This window comes from Desmodus rotundus, chromosome 6, assembly GCF_022682495.2.
Source record: "Desmodus rotundus isolate HL8 chromosome 6, HLdesRot8A.1, whole genome shotgun sequence".
NCBI lineage: Eukaryota > Metazoa > Chordata > Mammalia > Chiroptera > Phyllostomidae > Desmodus > Desmodus rotundus.
Window position 1 is genome coordinate 137,816,002 of NC_071392.1, and position 14,590 is coordinate 137,830,591.

General features: G+C 42.1%; 1 protein-coding gene across 1 annotated transcript in view; it reads right to left on the reverse strand.

The window, feature by feature from the left end:
- The window catches only part of DPYSL3 (dihydropyrimidinase like 3), a 99,657-nt gene extending 86,191 nt beyond the window's left edge, over positions 1 to 13,466 (reverse strand). The window contains exon 1 of the mRNA XM_024576884.4: positions 12,829 to 13,466. Within this exon, the coding sequence (XP_024432652.2) occupies positions 12,829 to 13,209 (381 nt within the window). The 5' untranslated portion in view covers positions 13,210 to 13,466. The remainder of the gene's footprint in view (positions 1 to 12,828) is intronic.
- Between the last annotated feature and the right edge of the window lie 1,124 nt (positions 13,467 to 14,590).

Below are 14,590 nucleotides of genomic sequence, written 5' to 3' on the forward strand. Positions count from 1 at the left end.
AGTGACAACTATATAACACTGTAAATGTATTTCATATCACTGAATTGTATTTCAAAATTGTCAAGACAGTAAATTATATTATATATATTTTACCACAGTGAAACAACAATAAAATAAAACAATGCCTGGCATATAATAACTTTTTATTTTATACAACGATGATTATTTTTTATCCTTATAGCCCTCTGAAGGTCTCTGTTTTCCTATTCATAAAGTGAAAGAGACAAAATAATCTTTGAAATTGCTTCCAGCTCTGAGATCCTGCAGTCCAGTTGGATCCATCTGCCTCGTGCTGGAGAGAACTTTTCATGAATATCCATGTCTTGCACCCTCTGCCCTGTGGCCTGACCGAGGCCTAGTGGCTTGTCTCAGCATTCATTGTGCAGCTGCCATCACCTCTTTCACATGATTTCTTCAAAAGCCTGACGACCTCTGATTACTGGCAACCCTGAAGAGGTTCAGGGTGGGCTCTCAGTAAATATCTATTGGACCCATGAATGGATGGAAGGAAAAATGAATATATCTGAAGAAACCTGAACACTATTTCAAAAAAATATATGTACCCCTATGTTCACTGCAGCATTACTCACAATAGCTAAGATTTGGAAGCAGCTCAAAATGAGTGGATAAAAAAGCTGTGGTACATGTACACAATGGGATACTACTGGGCCATAAAAGAAGAAGAAAATCTTACCCTTCGCAACAGGATTGATGGACCTGGAGAACACTATGCTAAGTGAAATAAGCCAGTAAGAGAAAGACAAATACCATATGATTTCACTTTTATGTGGAATCTAATGAACAAAATAAACTGAAAAGCAAAATGGAAACAGACTCATAGATACAGAAAATAGATTGACAGGTGTCAGACTGGAGGGGGCTTAGGGAGTGGGATAAAAGAGGTGAAGGGATTAAGCAAAAAAATAAAACAAATCCTCATAGATACAGACAACAGTATGGTGATTACCAGAGGGAAAAGGGGTGGGGGAGGTAGAAGAGGGTAAAACAGAGATAAATGGAGACAAAAGGAGACTTGACTTGGGTGGTAAACACACAATACAATATACAGATGATGTATTATAGAATTGTACCTGAAACTTATAGAAATTCATCTAAAAATAATAAAAGAATTTTTAAAAAGAAAAAAATGAATGAGTGAACGTGTAGCCAATGACCTTCAGTGCATGCCTCGTGCCCCAGCTGAATTGCTAAATTGCTGACCCCTACGTCAGATTTCCTGCGATGAGCACACACCTTCCAAAAGGTAATAAACACATTCCCAAGTACACCTACGCTTTCCCTGAAAACTCCTAGTCACGCTTTTATTGGACAAGCCATTATGTCAGCTCCCGGACTCCACAGTTAAGGCATGTCTTACGTGTGAGTGAGCCTAGCATTCTGCCTGTCCCTCTGGTCAGGTCCCGTTCTATCAGCACTCCAAAAATGCTCTTTCCCCCCTTTAACTCCCCTCTTTGCAACTTGAAGCTGTTTGCTGCCTCCACACCTCGCCTTTCCTACAGTCCAGTAAAGCCTCATTTTGAACTTGACCCCCTTTCTTCTCATCAGCTAGGCTTCCTTTATTTATTTCTTCCCCACTGTCATTTCCAGGTTATCCTCTTCAACCTCCCCCTCTCTCCTGTCTTTGTTCTTTACAAAGACTTGTCTTCACTTCATAAGTGTGCATGCCCTGTACTTTTTTTTTGCATTGTTCTCCTCTGCATTGTCAGATCTGTATTTATTTTTATTTTCTTCCTCCGATCTCAGACCTCCTGAAAGGAGGAGCCAGTGCTTCTGATTGAGTCTTTTTTATTGTTTTGCATAGTTACCATATCTACTTCAAATGTCTAAATCTTTTCATATTGAAAAGCTGCTAGGACTCTACCAGTCTAACACACAGGCAAACACATACACACACATGCCCCTTTTCTTGTATTGGATTCCAGTGTCTGCAAACTATTGCCCTTGGGCCAAATCCATCCCACCACCTGATTTTGTAAATAAAGTTTGATGAGCACAGAGCCACCCCATTCATTTACATATTGTCTCTCCATGCTTTTGCAATGCAGTTTACTAGTTGTGAGAGACACGTTACAGTCCATAATGTCTAAAATATTTACTATCTTGACCTTCACATAAAAAGCTTACAGACTCTCCTGTACACAGTGAGGGACATCTCATTCTTTAATTGCAAATTCTTAGCTGATAACATGCATTGCCAGATACTGCCTTCATTTCAAGCCCCCCACCCTTATTTCAAACTCTATGCTCTTCACCCTGCAATCTCACTAAAAACTCCCCTAAGTGTACCCCAGGCTGGCTTCCTGACTCTCCCTTGGTGGTGTATAACAGAAAACTGTCTCTTACAGTTCTCCCTCCCTACTAATTGTGTGAGGTATCTTCTTCATTCATCAACTGTATTTCCCCCCCTTTCACTCAGTATCCATTTATCACATAACCTCCCTTTTTGTTGGTTTTATTTATTTCTAAGTGACAGGGTATAGGTATATGAGAGAGAAAAAGCCCCTCCCAAGCCCATTTCCAACTCAAAGTAATCATTGCATCTTTTCTCTTTGGACATAGTCTAACTGCTTGAAAACAAGCCATTTGGTTTTGCCCTTGATAGAGACTGTTCAGAATGGGCCATGTGTGGGCTTCAGGGCCTTGTAGACCTGGATTTGGGGCCAATCTTTGCCACCATCCTTTGCATACTATCTGCCCTTGGTACGTGCCTGTAAACCAGGCCAACTCCCCACCCCCAGCAAGCCACAGCACCCAATAAAAAGTATCACTAGCCACTTGGGTCTTATCATGGCAACTGCCCTAGTCCCTCTCTACTTCTTCCTTCCCTTCCTCTATGTCCTGGCTGCTTTCTAGGGCCTCATAGCTTCTGATGTTTTCTGCTTTAGCTACTGTGTACACCTTTTGGACTTGACCAAATTCTGCTTTTCTGTTTTGTTTCTGTGAACCCCATCCTCTCACTCTCCAGAAAGTCCCACGTGTAGACATTTGATTTTGAATAATTCTCTCAGTCATGCTCATTTGGGGACTGGGCCTGGATTCAGTGCCAAAGCTTAGCTGCCACCACACAAAAAGAGAACAGCATCTTGGTGTGACAGAGCACTCAGACAAGTCCTGGAGCTTATCCCCTGGCATTGTTTCTAGTCGTATGGTTATAGGAAATCCAGTAGCCTCTCCGAGATTGTGTCTCTTCCTGACTACGTAGGTATTAGCACTTACTTTGTAGTGTTATGGTGAGATTGGAGACAGCAGTGCAATGAAACTTTTGGCTGAAACACAAACTGAACCTCATATTTGTGCCCCCAAGCCCAAGGAAAGGTAAAATTCCAAGAGAATACAATGTGAACTACTTTGGTACAGAAAATTCTATTCTTTTAGTGGGGCTCTTTTTCATAACTTCAACTTCCTTTTTATATTTTTTTATCTGCAGCTGACATTTAAAATCTTCTTCCTGTGTCTTTTACTTTGCTCCCACTTACCTGGTTCTTGTGGACCTTCAATCTCACCTGCTGTGGAGCAATGTGGCCTAGGCTGCACCCTACTTTCTTAAAGAATTTACACAAAAGGCCTCCCTAGCTTTAAACGCCTAGAGTCTTGCCCGCGAAGTTTCCGGTAGGAAGCAGCCACCCCATGCTCAGTGTTCCCGCAGCATGAGAATGACCACACCACGTGCAGTCATTTCTAGGAATTTTCCGCTGTCAAATGGTAATAGGTACAAAGATTTAGCTAGACAGAGGTCAATCACCTCCTTATTTACCATAGCAAAAGAAGAGAAAAGTAAAAGCAAAATCAAAACAGAAACAAACCATAAATATCCAATTAAAAGGAATTAGTAATTAAATACATGATACCCCACAATGGAGTACTATATGGCCATTGTAAATTATGCTTTAAAAAAGCATTGATTCTCTGTCACGGTGCCATAATAACTCAAGTTTAAAAATATACCATATATTTGCTGTGTATATTGTGCACCCACGTTTTGCACACCTTGTATACAGGATTATTATACCCATGGTAGTAATCATTACACCCAGGTATAATGCATATTCTTATTTTTCCCTCAAAACTTTGGGTCAAAAAGGTGTGCATTATATACAGCAAAATATGGTGATTTAGGGTTTCCAGTCTGGCATTAAGGAGCTTAGAAGTTGCCACTCTACCTGAACAACAAGTAAAAAAGCTTAGCAAACTAACAAATCAATAGCTCTTCTGAGATCCAGCGTAAAGGTGAGGTCACAGGGAAAACAGCTGCCCCCAAAATGGGAGAGACTGGAGGATGCAGAAACATTGCAATTCACCTGAGCAGAAACCCAGAAGCAAACACTTTCATGGGAACCAATAGGGGTAGGAAAACCTGAACTGTAGTTGAACAATTGCTGGAGACTCAGTGTGGTCAACTCTAAGAGCTAAAACCTCCAGAGGGACTCAGTTACTGGCTGGCCCTCAGAGTTTTATGGCCATTGCCTCTGGGAGTTTCACTAGGTCCTCATGGTGAATATCAGAGAAAAATCTCCTCTTTTTTTATGGCAGAGGGAGGGAAAACAGAACCATTTTCAAATACCCCAGAGCACTCTGTTCTTCTTAACAAGGCCTGCCCTCAGGAGGAACTATTTTACCAGAGCCTAACCTGCTGGGCTTTCATCAGAGTCTAACCTACCTGAGGGGGAGGGGGAAAATCCAAACCAGCCCCCTCTTGCCTTCCACATGGGAGAAGGAAAATATACAATCCCAGCCTCCTCCAGCCATCCTGTCTCACCTGCGGATGGGGCACTGCGAGAAGCATGGCAAAGTCTACAGTCCAGGGCCACAAGCTCCCCAAAAGGCTAAGTCCTAATCATAGCACTATAAGTGCTTCCCATCCCTGCCCTGGCCAGATAGCTCAATCAGTTAAAACTATATAAAAGTAGAAATACAACTTATCAAAAAATCTCAAATGCAATTAAAACAGTACTTAGAGGGAAATTTATAACATGGAATACATATCTTAGAAAAAAAAAGAAAGACCTAAAATCAATAATGTAAGCTTTCATCTTAGGAAACTAGAAAAAGAAGATAAATTAAACCCAAGGTAGGCAGAATAAAAGAAAGAATAAAAATTAGAACATAAATCAATGAAATTGAAAACAAGAAATCAATAAACAAAATTAACAAAACCAGAAGCTGGTTCTTCGAAAAGATCAATAATTGATAAGCTTCCAACTAGAATAACCAAGAAAAAAAGAGAAAAGACACAAATTACTTATGTTAGAAATGAAAGAGGAAACATCTCAATAGATCCCATGGATATTTTAAGGATGATAGAGGAATATTATGAACAACTCTACTCCCCAAAATTGATAATTTACATGAAATGGACTATATCCTTAAAAGACACAATGTGCCAAAACTCACACAAGAAGAAATAGACAATCTGAATAGGCCTATATCTATTAAATGAATTTAATTAATAATGAATAACCTTCCAAAACAGATAGCACCAACATTTAAGGAAGAAATCATACAAATTTTCTACAATCTCTTCCAGAAGATAGAAGGAAAGGGAATATCACTTAACACATACTATGAAGTCAGCATTATCTTAACACCAAAACCAGACAGACATTATAAGAAAACTACAGACCATTATCTCTCATGAACATAGGTGCAAAAATCCTCAACAAAAAATTAGCAAATCAAATCCAGCAATGTATACAAAGAATTATACACCAAAATCAAGTGGGATTTACCAGTGGCATGCAAGACTGGTTCAATATTAGAAAATTAATATAATCCATCACATCAACAAACTACAGAAGAAAAATTACATTATAATATCAATAAGCACAGGAAAAAGCATTTGACAAAATCCAGCACCAATGCATTAAAAAATTCTTAGCAAACAAAAAATAGATGGGAACTTCCTCAATCTGATAAAGAACATCTACAAAAATCCTATAGCTAACATCATACTTAATGGTAATAAAGTCAAAGAAACTGACAGTATCCAAGTTCAAGACTTACTGTATTGCTATGCTTATCAAGACAAGGTGTTATTGGCAAAAGAATAGACAAATAGATTAATAGAAAAGAATATACAGCCTAGAAATAGATCCATGTAAGTATAATAAACTGACATTTGATAAAGAAGCAAAAGCAATGCAATGTAGCAAAAATATTTTTTTCAACAAATGCTGCTGGAACAACTAAACATCCATATATAACAAAACAATGTAGACACAGATCATACACTCTTCACAAAAATTATCTCAAAATGTATCACAGACTTAAATGGAAAACACAAAACTATAAAACTTCTAAAAGATAACATAGAAGAAAACCTAGATGAACGTGGGCAATGAATTTTTAGATACAACACCAAAGGCACAATCCATGAGTGAAATAATGTAGACAACCTAATTTAAAAAGGGGCAAAAGACCTGAACAGACACCTGACCAAAGAAGATATACAGATATCAAGTAAGCATACAAAGGAATGTTTCACATTGGATGTCTTTAGGGAATTGCAAATTAAAGCAACAGTGAGATATCACTACACATCTATTAGAGTGATCAAAATCCAAAACAGTGACAACACTAGATGCTGGTGATGATGAGGAGCGACAGGAACTCTCATTCATTGCTGGTGGGAATGTAAAATGATACAGCCACTTTGGAAGTCAGTTTGCAGATTTCTTAAAAAACTAAACATACTCTTACCATAGGACCCAGGAATCACACACCTTAGTATGTATTCAAATGAATTGAAAATGCGTGCCCACACAAAAGGCTGTATGTGAATATATATACCACCTTTAGTCCTAATTGCCAAAACTTGGAAACAAAATGTCCTTCAGTAGGTGAGTGGATAAATAAGCTGTAGTACATCAAGACAATGGAATATCAGTCTATGTGATAAGAAGAATTGAGCTCTCAAGCATGAGAAGGCATGGGGGAACCTTACATGCATCTTACTGAGTGAAAGAAGGCAATCTAGAAGGGCTATCAATGACTGTGACATTAGAACCATGACTGCTAAGGCTTTGGTCTAAAGATTACAGACTTATAGGCACTCACCCTATTGGGTAGGCAAGACAACCTACTGGGGTACAAGAAAAAAATATCAAGATTCCTATTTGTATTTATTATGATATCTCTTCCTTTTTTGGTTTGTACGTTTTTATTTGTATTGTATAATGGTCACAAGATATTAACACATTATTTGTGGTTGTAATTGATATAGATGCACGTGTGTGTACATATACATATATATAAAGAGAGAGCATGCTGAAAAAATTTGGCATAGAGGTACACAATCAAAATATTTCTAGACCATTGCCATAGTGACCATCTGGTCCAGCCCCTTCATTTCAGAAAGGAGGAAACTAAAGCTCAGAGAGAAGGGAGGTACTTGCCCAAGAGGTACAGCTGATTAAAGCTGGGGTCTTCAAGCTGAGACTGCTAATGCTTTATCCAGTTATTCTGGTTTGTTTGGTTTTTCTTCATCATCTCATTGTTTCTTGACTGAGTAGAACTGTTTTTGAATGTCAAATGAATTCATATTAAGATTACAGCTATACCCTGGCCTGGTAGCTCAGTTGAATAGAGCATCATCCTGATACACCAAGGTTGACGGTTTGATCCCCCGTCAGGGCACATCCAAGAATCAACCAATGAAAGCATAAATACGTGGAACAACAAAACGATGTGTCTCTCTCTCCTTTCCTCTCTCTCTCCCTAAAAATCAATAAAATGTTTAAAGGCATACAGATAAATTTTAATATCACATTCCTAGAAGTTTAATTTTTAAAAAGTGCTTACACCCCTGTATGGATCTCCTGCCTCCTCTCAAAAGCAGAGGGCTGAGCTTCCAGATCCAGGACACCTCAGCCAGAGTTCCCGTTCCCAGGAAGTTTTGTCCACTGTGTCACAGGAGCACTGGTGGAAGGGATAAGGCCCAGTGGAAATGAATCATGAGGAGAATAGCCACAGAAATCACTGACAGAAGCATCACAGACAGTCTCTGGCTGCCCTAAACTTTACTTACAAGAGCCGTCAGCAAAACCCTGTCTCCAGGGTCCATTACTTTGAGGGAACCCTGCCAATTGCAGCATTACTTGGAAGGCACACTTTTATGTTCCTCAAATGCCTATTGTCAAACTAAACCAAAGTTCTGAAAGGTTTCAAAAACTTCCAAGTTAGGGGAGGCAAACATACTCCCAGGTTCAAGTGTGGCCTGAGGTCCAGGTAAGCAAGAGCCCTTTTTTCCTAGCATTAAGTGCAAACTCTCATGTGTCAGAGCAGCCTTGTAAAATTAATTTACACTCCAGGGTTTGGATTTGGAGGACGAGAGAGGCCTTTCTAATCCTAGACTTCTATTGCCAGCTGTCTTCCCTTTGGCAGGGTAAGGAAGAGAACACCAATGCATCTGAATCATTTTGAAAACTTACTGTCCAGGACCAAAAGCCAAATGACAAATGGTAGAAAGTTAAGAGCCACATAGTATTTGTTTAAATTCTCTCCTCCAACACCCCAAACCGCTGCTGACTTCACTGACGAAAGAAACATCTTGCACAAAAGTGGCTCGTGTGGGAAGCAGGGAACCAGAAGTGAGCCACAGCTCCTGACAGGCAGTCATCAACACACATGTGGAATCATAATGTCGTTACTCTGCTTGGATGACAGTCTTTGCAGGATCATTTGCTTTTGGCTGCATGTCCATCATAGTACTCCCCCCTCCAGTAATTTCTTCACTGCCAGAACAATTCTGGAAACCATCTTGATAAATGGTGGAAAATATTTACTTTTCACATAGAATTGCCTTTTATGCACTTATTCTCAAAAATTATAAACAAAGAGTTGTGTGAGCCAACCCTGGAGGATTCTGGCAATATGAATGCCTATCACGAGAAGAATCTAACTATAAAATTTAACAAGGTGTTTACAGGTAGGTCCAGAACCGAAAAGTGAACACCCAGTCATATCTCAAACCTGGAACTTGGCATTCGGAGTGCAACTCAGAAACATTTTTACACCCTTTATTCTGCCAAAACACTTTTATTATTTAATTCCTTCATTATTTTTTCATTAATGAACTCAGTGGGTGTAATGAGCAGGTATGCTAGAGACAAAGCCTATTATGAGTTTATCGAGACATTTTTAAAACAATCTCTCTTGATAACTTTGCAATGAACTTGCAAGAATAACGAGTTTGCAACAACTGTTTTCAAGGGTGAGCAACTGACCTGCAAGAGCCCTGAATGACGGACTGGTGGCAGATGGGGGAAGGTTTCCAGAGGTGGGGCAAGAAGATTTGCCCTTGCCCTGCGTGAGTGTAACATGTCGGGAGCAGACACCCTGGTCAGGCCATTGACTTTAAATAAAGAGGCAGCCTCTCAGTCTGGACAGAGGATGGATTCTGGAATTAGAGAAACCAGTTTGAACTCTGGCTCCCCACTGTTAGCTGTGATTTGTAGCTAACCATTTAGAGTGCCTGAGTTTCAATTTCCTTATCTTTAAAATCAATTTCTATAAGAAAAAAAGGGTGAAATATATAGAGAGAGTTTATATATATATACATATTTATGCTAGGCACATAGAAAGTGCTGAAAAAGAAGTACTTACTATCAAACCTGCAGATGATCCAAAGCTGGGAGTAGGGATGCTGTATCATAGAATTAAAGTTCAAAACTATTGTGGTATAATAGAAAAAGATGAGCTAAGATGGTGATGAATATAAAAGCAGGGAAAAAGACAAAATCCTATAAAGTATTTTCTTCCTTTTGGTTTTAAGTCTAGTTGTACCAACATAGAATGGAGAGCTTGTGTGGAAAAGTTTGGGAAGGCTTGAATGTGACGGCTTGAAGGGAATTGGAGACAATAGCAGGACATCGCCACCGAATTAGCAGGCGGGATGTTGTACTACAGAAGCATATGGTGTGTATAAATCAAGGAACTTAACCAGCCTAATGTACTCTGCCATAGTCCTATCCTATCTGGAGAACTGTGTTTAGTTCTAGGCACTGTATTTTGGCCAGAATATTTACAAAACAGAGTCTAAACTAAAAATGAAGTGGGTAAAGACTCATACTAGGAAGAGCTGAATAAGCTAGAAATGATAAGAGTAAAACAGAGAATTTTAGAGAGAACAGTATCATTGCCTTCAAACATATAAAGAGCAGTAAAGACCAAAGAGGAATAGTAATTAGTATGCATTGAGCACTTATTATGTTATCCACATTTTAAAGATGAGAAAACTGAGGCACAGAAGCCAAGGCACATGGTGACAGTCACAGAATGTGTCAGGGTTGAGCCAGGTTTCATCCCATCAGTCCATCCACAGATCTGGGAGCTATTTTTAAAATATTTCTAATCTCCATTTTACAGGAGCAGAAGCCATGTTCGTGACCTCAGTGTGGGAGTTTAATAAGAGTCTGCGAGGAATTTGCCACATGCTCTTCCCAATGTGATTGTGTAGACATGGAACCTCCACCCATCTAGGTCTCTGAGGGGCAGTGACAAGCAGAGCTGCCCTCCTGACTCATGCTGGCCAACTAGAAAGAGCAAAAAATAAACTGCTATTGTTTAAGGCATGGAGATTTGGGGGTCGCTTGTTACTGTAGCATTAACCAGCCTTTACTGACAGATACATGAGTCCAGATGTCCTAAAATTATTTAAATACTTCAGAATAAGGAAACATATTTTTTCTTCTATTTCCAAAGGTCAGAACTAAGACTAGTTTATCGAAACTACCAGTAGGCAGATTTAGGCTTATTTTAAGTTTCTTAAGTGAGTTGTCCAAAAGTTGCTTCATGAGGGAGAGAGCACCCTGAAAATGGCAGTATTTAAACAGATCATCTGGATTATAGGTAGCAAAACATATGGCTTAAAAAGGAGCTTTAATGTATCAAGCATTTATAAAGCACCTCCAATGTGCCAGGTATTTCAGTCACCAAGATAAATCCAAACACACAACCCCTATCCTCCAGGATATAAACATCAAGTGCAGAAGCAGATAACCTACGTTGCCTCTTCTAACAGTGTGATTCAACCAAATTAGAGATAATAACATGGCCTGGATGAAGCTGACGGCAAGCCCGAACTTACAAATCACCACGTAGCACCAGAAATCCTGCTGATGCTTAAGTTGTATTATTATTTTTCAATTAGGATCCCAAAGTATAGGGTTGACAAAAGAAAGGAAAATGAGAGAATTGCTGGGTTTAAAGGAGGAATGTTCTCCTTTTCTTTAGTTACCATTCTTGAATCTTGCAAACCAGGCATACTATGTGGCTTACATCAGGGGTGTTCCAGCAAAGGGAATGGCCCTGACTCACAGCAATTGCTACTGACCTTTTCCATCCTTTCTCCCACCCCTGGGAGTCAGGAAGGGAATGTGGAAACACAGATCAACTTAGACTAGAAGACTGGCAATCACCATCCTGCTAGGGCCATTCTTGAGTTACAAATCAGCCACAGCCTTTCCAAAAGATCTGAAGTTTTCCCTAAAAAGCGTATTTGAGTAGGGCCTAGAGGATCCCATAATCTAAGGACGAGGCCAAAAATCACAGACTGAGAGATACCAAGGGACAGTGACATTATTTCCCAGTGGCACTTTCCAACAGGAGCTCTTTTTCCAGGGTGGATCAATAGTTAAAGGTTTGTTTTTCTTTTTAAACTTCCCAGAATCAAACAGTGTAGAGATGTGCTGTCCTTTCCCTGGCTCTTTGCATTTGAATGGAAAAACATCTAAAACTTGGGTATGCATTAACCGTAATTGCTCTGAGGCAGACATTTCCATTTCGGGTTATTATTCATAACGGTATTAGTGCAGAATAATATATGCAGCTGGATTGTGCAGCCATTGTCTAGATGAGGGTGACGTATCTGATCACTATTGTCCCCCCAACCGAAAAGCATCAGTTTGAACTTTGAATACCCCAGCCATGCCCAGGCCCTGAATTTTCTGAACTACAGTTCTGAGTTTTCTACGAAATAAATAAATCATGGCAAGGTGGATTTCAATGCCATGCCTTCAGTCAGTTCAGTGTGACATAAGATTCTCAAAAATACAGACAGAAGAAATTGGTTTGGGCTCAGGTAAGAGCAGCAGGGAACTTTCAGCTTCTGCTAGTTTAAGGTGCACCCTTAATACTCCCGTCTATTTTCAAAAATACAATGATATTCTTCCAGAGACAGCTGGATACTTGTGGTACCCAGGCTTGTGCCAAACTTTGTGCACAAATACATACTTTACAAACACAGATGTGAAATGTCCGTCTAAGACAAAAGTGAGGCGTGGAGATTCGATTGTTTAGTCTAGTAGCTCTACACCCAAAAGTTTCAGGGACAGAGCTAATGTTCCAAGAGTGAGAAGGGGGACCACTCATCCTGTATTTTCATTCGGGCACTATGGAGATGACCCCGTTTCCCCAGCACCAGTTTGCCCTCTGCCCTGATGACCCGGTTGAGATTTAAGGGCCAGAGAGGAGGCCAAGACAATTGTGTCTGGTTACTCAGACGAGAGAAAGACTGGAAATCACTCAGCCTTCCTGGGCTGGCTGGGCTGACACACCCACCCAGGACCGATGGCCACAGGGTGCGGCAGGGAGGCAGGGGAGCCCGAGTGCACGAAGACCCCACAATTGGGGACACGAGCGAATCCAGGTCCGGGCTAGGAAGTCACGCTCTGCTCAGTGAAGGATGCCCTTTTCCTCCTCCTAGTCCCAGATCCCCATGCACAGTGAGCAAAAGAAAGTTGTGCCTGGACCATGGCGCCCCCGGCTGCACTAGGAAGGAGGGCAGATGGAAAGGAGTCCTGGACCCCTTACCTTGTCCTTGGGGCCGAGGTTCTGCAAAACCTCCTTGCCTGTGGCACTCCGGATCTCCACCCCGGTGGGCGCAGGCGATGCGGGCGTGGGCTCCCGGCTCTCCTCCTGCCCTTGGCCCCTGCGCGGGGAGTCCCCTTCGGGCCCGGGTCGGCTCCCTGCACCGCGGCTGCTGCCCTGGCTGCTTCGGGGAGTCTTTGCGCCCCGCTGCCCCACGCTCAGGGCATCAAAATCCAGTGTCTTGCTCTCAAAGGCGCCCTCCACGTTGCAGAACATGCCGCCGTACTTCTGCCGCGGGACCTGGTCCGTGGTGCCCGGCCTGGCCAGGTACACGGGCAGATCATCTTCGTGGGAGCTGTCCCAGCCTCTTCGGCCGGAGGCCATGGTTCTACTACGACTACGACTGGTGGGTTTTCTTTCCCCGAGGCGGAAAGGGCAGCCACCGGCAGCGTGCGCTGAGCCACAGTGACTGGAGCAGGAGGAGGTGCCTGAGCCTTTGCGCCAGGGGCGGCAGTGCTGCTCCCGTTCCTGCCAGTCCCCAGCCAGCCAGCCAGCACCGCGCAGGGGCCGGAGCAGGGTGCACTCCACTCACCGGACCCCTGGACCCGGGTCCACGCTTCGCGCACCCAGACCCTAAGGTGGCTTCCCAGGCTTCAGGTCCTTGTTGCCCAAGGAAAGTAGAAATCCCAACTTGACGCGCGCGTGCACACACAAGCGCGCGCACATACACTTCCTGCTCGTCCTGCAAGCCCCAGATTTCACACTCAAGAACTTGCCTCACTCACACAAGCACACAAATGCTGCTACAGCCACACCAGCTCCTGAGTTTGCTTCACAAACCCAAGTCTTTGTGCCCCGCTTATGCACCTAAACCTAGCTGTTCATTTCAAAATCAAACCCTGATTTACAACCACACACACCCCGCTCAGATTGATCAGACTCAGGATCTTCGACTTTGGTTTCCCATAATCCCAGACTGGTCTCATCCTAATTTTAGGATTGTCTTACAATTGCTCACAGTTCTAGAATCTCACAAACCTACACTCTCAAGTAAAAAATTCCTGAATTGGGGCGGGGAGAAAAGAGGAGACGACAGGAAGGAGGGAGAGAGAGAGAGAGGGAGAGACCCTCTTACTTCAGTGACAATCACAAAAGCCTGTAATTGACTCACAGACAAACCTACACTGACCACATATACAGCACCCAGAGATGCTTTTGCCCACCCTTTATCTGCCTCAGAGACAACTACAGTAGAGATCACAGGCATGCATCATGAGTCAATATATGTGAGACAGTTATGATAGCGATTGGCATATTTTCCTTAGCAAAATACTTGCAAAATACTCCTCATACCCCCTCCACATACAGGCCCGCCTAATACCTCACACGCTGACTCAAGCTCAGATGTACCTCAGTCAGGACCCTACATTTGGGCTTACACATTAGTTCAGATTTACCTCAAAAAAAGTGCCACCAAAGACTTTGCCTTCCATGCTGCCTCAGCTATGTGAGGATTTTATGTGTATATATGCACCCTCCCACTAGCTCACCCTCCTCGCTGTGCCCACCCACATTTACTCTAACCTAGACTTTGCCCATAAACAGGGCCCACAAACTGTGGAGCTGGTGTGGATCTGCAGAAACCCAGGAACGGCGGTGCTCCCATTAAACCAGGGCTCCTCTCAGAAACGCACTCATTCATGTAGTCATCCAACATGAATGGGGTGCCTTCCATGCTCCTCACAAGATACTGGAATGACAGTGT